The following is a 6,905-nucleotide window of genomic DNA, read 5'->3' on the forward strand; positions in this document are numbered from 1 at the left end:
AAACAACTGTGCTAATAAACACTGGCAAAATTCACATTTTGATGATTAAACTAAAGCAATCAGAATTGACAGTCTCTGAGACATGGGCGTAGGGTGGGATGCCAGGGACATGTCACTACCAATATTCATGGAAGACTGAATTGTCCCTAGCAATAATTTCGACCAAACAGTGTATTAATACCACCGATGTCTAGTATTTTCTATGTTTTACTTATTATATTTTATTCAGGAATCATTTAAATGAGATAGATTAGAAATCTTTTGTAGTCCCGTTCTGTAAAATAACACTATGTGGTACACAAACGGTTAACAGTTCTCGTTCTCTGAAATGAGTCCCGCCCCTGTACCTCACATCTCTAATATGATTGGATTAGCTTTTCTTGAGTCCCGCCTCTCTAACTCACATGATTTGCGAGCGTGTAATGTAAGCTGCATTGACTTTGTACAACACGCAAAAGCTCGATCAACAAGACACGTATGATTATTCGGGCTACAGGTAAGTAAGGAAGAAAGCATTATTATACCCACTGTAACTCTTTAATGCACAAAATAGGTAACAAGTTGCGTCACATAATGATTCAAGTCAGTGGCCGTGCCTCAATTTGAAGGCTGCAGCCTCCGGAGGTCGCATTTCTAGGCTGCATACGTCATCAAGCTTGTATTGTTTCAGAATATTTACAAATAAAAAGTTGACTGTTATTCTTAGTTAACAGTAAATTGTTTAATATGCTTACGACTTGCGAATGTAATGGCCAGTTAATAAACCAGGCTTGATGACGTATGCACCCTGCATAAGCGACCTCCGCAGGTTGCACCCTTTGGATTGAGAAACGGTGAGTGTTTTCCCCAATACACGACAATCCCATGTTAACCCGAGGAGTTGCAAACTTGTGTCAGTATAAATAAACCTTTTATAAATGGGGTAGCAAGGCTATTTCGGGGGTCCTTAATCCATGAAAGAAAATTACCACAACATGGTAGAAGCATGAATTAATGTCATGATCATGATTGCTGAATACTTTACATTACTGCACTGTGTTCATTACTTGCACAGATGTAGACATAATGTCAGGTTGCATTTTAAACTTCTGTTTTCACACTGATTAACTGTCTGTTAATGAAGTAAAAGAAGATTTAATGTTAACAACAGAAATGTTCATAAAAGTTGTTCAAGAAACTCCATGATATACATACACCTACTTCAACACAAATTAAATTAAGAATAAAATTTTAATTGCATATTCTTCAGTGTTATAAATTAAATATGGATTGATATTTGCTACATAGTGATTTTCTTTTCCTCTTTTTGACAAAGACTTAAACAATTACTGTTTATCAGGCTCTAGGTCATAACCAATTGTTTATTATAGTACAGTAAATTAAATTTGGTATGGCACCGGGGTGGCGAGTCAGATGTTACTAGGAAAAGTACATACTGAATTGTCTGTTGTTTAAGTAAACGGTGATAAACAGTTTTTGCAATGCAACAATTTAATTTATGTCCCCACCAATGCCAGATGGGAGGTGCAGGTGGGAGGAGCTTACGCCAAGACCTGCAAGTGGAAGGAAGCTAGGTCCTGTGCCTAGCATGCATAACATTACATTGACCAAATATAAACTGTGGAGTATGAACTAATTCAACAACGCCCTCTACATTAAATAAAACAATTAAAATCCTTTGGAGATTTGTACAGCACACTTGTTGCTAAAGTCCCACCCAATTCAGGTTGATACGTCCATTTGCCTCTTTATCCATATTCGGTTATCCACGAGTGATGCGTGGTGGCACGCGGCCAAGATGGCACAAACCTATGGGTGACATCATGGACACTACGTCCATATTTTTACTGTCTATGGTTTATCTCCACTTCAGCTTCTTATCAGATTCCAAGCTGTGAACTAATTGGCTATTTTGAAAGTGGGAGGGGCTATTAAATATGCTATGCCTTAACTTCCTGTTGCTTTATTTGCTTTTTAAAGAACATTTCCATTGCTTACAATAAAAGTGAATGGGGACTCGGAATGTCTGGCTTTGAAAATATTTTAAAAACCACCATAAAGGTTGCATGCATGATTGTGATTGTGACTCATACATATGAGTCACCTGAAGCATGAGAGCAGTGAGAGAATGACAGACCAAAATTAATATCTGGGTATTGAATTTTACTCCAAGAGAGCTGTTAGTAGGTAGATAGGATGTTTAGAGTAACATCAAGATATAAGCATGAATCAAATAAACTTATGTCTTTGCATACAAAGTACAGTAATCAAACTCTTAATCCATTGCCATATTTGTGTTCTCTCTACATGTAGAGGTTCTTATTTAAGACAATGGGACGCTTGGACGGGAAAGTGATTGTGCTGTCCGCTGCTGCCCAGGGCATTGGAAGAGCCTGTGCTATAGTAAGCATTCGTTTAATATCCTCTCTATACTCAAGTCAAAGCTTGACTGATTTCTCTCTTTAGCTCTTGAAGTTGACACACTGTGCTGCAGTTTATTGACAGCCCTGTGTGCCACTTTGTCGAGTATAATAAATGAATTTACTCTTGAAGATTTACTATTGTCATACGTTTCACATTTGAATATGAGATTGACATGCAAGGGCTGTCAAAATGACTTTATAGTGATTTTAAAGCCTGTCATGTGTTTACACAGTGAATGTGCCTGGCTTTGGGTAGAGCTATTTTGGTATCAGTCCCTTTTATGAAAATCCTACAATTCATCATTAGGGAATAAAACAAAGAGGGTCTTAGATCATTTAGGCAAATTTTATCTCTGTGAGTCAACAGCATGCTATCAGTGGTGTGCTGGAGGTGGTTACGCAGCACACCTACTAGGTGAATACATTTCCATATTAAGTGACAATTCAAATGGGGTTTAAATGGGAGACAATACGGATTGACGAAACGCCGTACCCCTGAGCCGTTTGGCAGATTGTTTGAATGCAAGGAATGAGTGGTGCCAGAGCAGAAAATGTTTAGAAATGAAAATTTCATTTGTTTAAAAGGCTATTTCATTTGCGAAGGGGGTTTTGACTTTTGACAAGTACATTGAATAAACCAAAATGTTTTTTTATTTATTTAATAGGTATCCAGGATAAGAGATAAACTGTTATCTAGCATAAAACTAACACAACATTCAAAGTAGCTTGTTATATCTGTAATACCAAGCCATTTTTGTATCCTATTTATACACTTTAAAAAAAGATGGGTTATTTTCAACCCAACATTGAATCCAGCTTAAAACAACCCAGCATTTTGGGGTTAAACAACCCAGCACAGGATAAATTACAACCCGGGCTCGTCTCTTTTTAACCCAACAGTGGGTTGAAAATAACCCAGCCTTTTTAGGAAACATGCACATTACATTTACCCATTTACAGCATTTAATGGCTTTCCTCTGTGTGATCCATGGGAATCAAACCCATTACCTTTTGGCTGGCACAATGCTCTACCAATCAAAATCCTTTTAAAGTTTTTACTTTTATTTGCTTGTTTAAGCTTTTATATGTGCACTAAAAATATTTTTAATTAAATATTTATGCCCCATGTACAGGCTTTCGCAAAGGAAGGTGCACAAGTCACAGCTACAGATATCAATGGGGAGAAACTCAAAGAGCTGGACGGCATTCCAGGTAATTCCATACATTAGCTTGATATGCACTGCCACCTAGTGGAATTTTGTGAAACAAAGGCAATCTGCTCTAAATATCAACATGATTTTTATCTGCGATTGCCTAGCTGTTCATCCAATATATGCAATACTAAATGTATTTAATATATAATCTCAGAATGATCTTTGATTGCAGGGTTTTAATGCCAATGTGCTAAATAGTAAAGTATTTATTATAAAAAATATAAATGAAAGCATTTATTATAAAAAAATAAACTAATATAACTTATTAGATTATTTAAACCTTTGTTCCATTAGTAATACCTTTGATCATAGTATACTGCATTAAAAAACATGCATTTATTTTCTAATTAATTTTTTTAACCATAACTGGGTGATGAAAGCTATGGTCACATGTGTTTCTTTGATCTTCAAGAAACCATGTCTGCATCAGACTTTTTACATTTCAAAAGGCTGGTAGCCTCTTTGACCTTTTTTTATACCTCTCTGCCATGCCGGATAATCCCATTACATTGGAAACAAATTGCTTTATTTCAAGGGTGCTTCTTTTAGGCATCAATTTGCTCATCTGATTCTTTGTATTCTACTCTTCCCCCTTCTTAAGGTATTAAAACCAGGGTGGTTGATGTTACCAAGAAAGACCAAGTCGAGGCCCTGGCCAAGGACTTTGACCATGTTGATGTGCTCCTCAATGTTGCTGGGTTAGTATTGTTATGTCATATAACTTCTGAGAACTTTTGCTAAATGTCTGAATATAATCAAACCGCATTTAATGATTTTTTTTAATGGGCACTCACATTTTTCCTATTCTGTCCACTTAAAAAAACACTTTTCTGACTCTGCCTTTATTAAGGCATTTCATATGTTCACATTTAAATTTTCATGGTTGTTTCTATCCCTTAGATTTGTCCATCACGGCTCTATATTAGACTGTGAGGAGTCGGATTGGGACTTCACCATGAATGTTAATGTCCGCAGCATGTATCTGACGATCAGGGCCTTCCTTCCAAAGGTCAGCTTGTCATTTGTCTGTCTAGGATTAACCCAAAACACAACTTCTTTCTTTTTTTTCTATTATGTTGTCCTCTAGTCTCATTTAGTTGTTCAAGTGAAACTTTATCTATGAGAAGCATGCATAATCCATATAACCTGTGATAGGTAGTGGCATTCAATATTTCAATTGTCTGATTTGTATGTGAGTTTAAAGTATATGAGTTGAACCGATCAGTCAATGTAAAATGATTTCCCGTTTTTACACAGATGCTGGCTCGTAAATCTGGAAATATTATCAATATGGCGTCTGTGGCGTCTAGTATCAAAGGTATAAATTCTATCTTGTTGGAGCCTATTTACAGTTTTGATGTTGAATTAATGGCCTGCTGTGGCCCTTTCCTCATAATTACATGTGATGACTGACATTGTTTCATGTAACTCTTGGGATATCATTTTACCTTCATTATCTCCAGTTCACCGGATGCTAAAATTGGCTAAATGCCGTGTCAGGTGAAGCGTCCCTCCCCTAATTGCTTCCTCTTAATTGCACATGCAGGGGTTGTAAACAGATGTGTCTATAGCACATCCAAAGCCGCTGTCATCGGGTTGACCAAATCGGTGGCAGCTGATTTCCTCGAGCAAGGGATCCGATGCAACTGTGTCTGCCCTGGTATGCTACTTTTTGGTATGTCCCTATATCGTACCTTAATGATTATCCTAAGTTATATAGCAGTTTGCATCTGTCTACCTTTCCAGGAACAGTAGATACACCATCATTACGTGAGAGAATCCAGGCCAGACCTGATCCGGAGCAGGTACACTGTTAACCAAAGCATTGTGCACCACATACAGACAAGCAACACAGTAATCCAAAGTTATGTTTGCTTCATTTTTAATTAGTATCTACAGTAAAGCCTTTTCTTATTATAAGATCCCCTGGTAAGAAAACTAGACAACATTTTGTTAGTTACATAGTTTCACTTCTATTTGTCACTTTTCAGGCTTTTAAAGACTTTATGGCCAGACAGAAGACAGGTAGAATGTGCACCGCAGAAGAGGTGGCACATCTTTGTGTCTACTTGGCCTCAGATGAGGTAAGGATTGTACACGGTGGATGACCAATGTACTTTATCTTGTCTATGATATCTATTAAAAGACATAATTTGTTATTTCAAAGAGGTTTTACATTTCACTTAGCTTTTCGATTGTTGATTTTAACATAAAACTGTAAATGTACAACATTTCATTAAAAGAGTTTTATCTTTGCAGTCTGCCTATGTAACCGGAACAGAAGCCATCATTGATGGAGGATGGAGGCTCTGAGGACATGTTGTTGCATTTACTTCATAAACATGCACATAATTCAGCATCCAAAGTATTATAGATAATTACAGCTGATAATCAGTGATTACATCTAACATTTTTAATTCTGCTAGAAAATCACTACCTTAGTAAATCCTTGTCTAGGTTGTATTAATTAGATTTAATGAGTTTAAGATGATAAACCATAGATTATGATTTATATTGATATTTTATTTTTTAATATCAAGATTTAGTATTTCTAAAAAATATATTACCGGTACTACAGTAGATGTTGCTGTACATTTTTGCAGTCTATTGTTTAGAACGTTTGTTTTATAAATTTATTGTTAGGTTTCAGTAACAAACATATATCAACATGTAAGCAAAATGGTTTCATTACGTATTAATTGATTTTATTTGGGTTATTTATAAACCAAATGTCAAAATAGTCAAGATTGATTTTAATCAGAAACATAGTAATACATACAAATACTTATGTAAAAAAATATGTAAAATAACTCTTTGTAGCAACTGTGGTACATTATTATAGCAATACTTAATAAATAAATAAATAAATAAATACAAAAGGCTTACTAGCGCTCAGGGGCCCGTTCTTCGTACGTCGCTAACTCAGTTAGCTGGATTTGATTGTTGATGATTTGGCATGATCTTGGATTATTTGGTTCTTCGAAGCTCATTCTAAACTTGGTGTCATAGCAACAGGTCTGTAAGCTCAAACCTGCTCGGGAGCAGGCTTATTTCATATAAACAAGATTAGTTTGTACCTTTTTAAGCGGATGTGATACGGAAAGTCTGACGCAGTCGCGTATTCTTCATTATACGAGCGCAATCTGCGTAAGATGCATGACTAATATAAAGAGCTTTTCAAATTCAACACGTAATAAAAAAAGAATATATTAATTAAATCTTTTAGCGATGTTATTTAAAAAATATATAATATAACAAATATATTTTT

The 6,905-nt window shown here is 35.8% G+C and overlaps 1 protein-coding gene across 2 annotated transcripts; it reads left to right on the plus strand.

The window, feature by feature from the left end:
- The first annotated feature begins 415 nt into the window (after positions 1-415).
- Positions 416-6,520, plus strand: bdh2 (3-hydroxybutyrate dehydrogenase, type 2). 2 transcript variants are annotated; one of them, XM_073814537.1, is made up of 10 exons: positions 416-496; positions 2,314-2,403; positions 3,557-3,635; positions 4,239-4,335; positions 4,538-4,646; positions 4,895-4,955; positions 5,184-5,297; positions 5,384-5,442; positions 5,629-5,721; positions 5,897-6,520. In XM_073814537.1, the coding sequence occupies exons 2-10, from the start codon at positions 2,332-2,334 to the stop codon at positions 5,948-5,950; spliced, it is 738 nt and encodes a 245-aa protein (XP_073670638.1). In that variant the 5' UTR covers positions 416-496; positions 2,314-2,331; the 3' UTR covers positions 5,951-6,520. The 2 variants fall into 2 exon arrangements, with proteins under 2 accessions (XP_073670638.1, XP_065151612.2); XM_065295540.2 differs by lacking the exon at positions 416-496 and having other exon boundaries at positions 525-2,403; positions 5,897-6,519.
- The last annotated feature ends 385 nt before the right edge of the window (positions 6,521-6,905 follow it).

Source organism: Paramisgurnus dabryanus, chromosome 4 (genome assembly GCF_030506205.2).
Source record: "Paramisgurnus dabryanus chromosome 4, PD_genome_1.1, whole genome shotgun sequence".
Lineage (NCBI taxonomy): Eukaryota > Metazoa > Chordata > Actinopteri > Cypriniformes > Cobitidae > Paramisgurnus > Paramisgurnus dabryanus.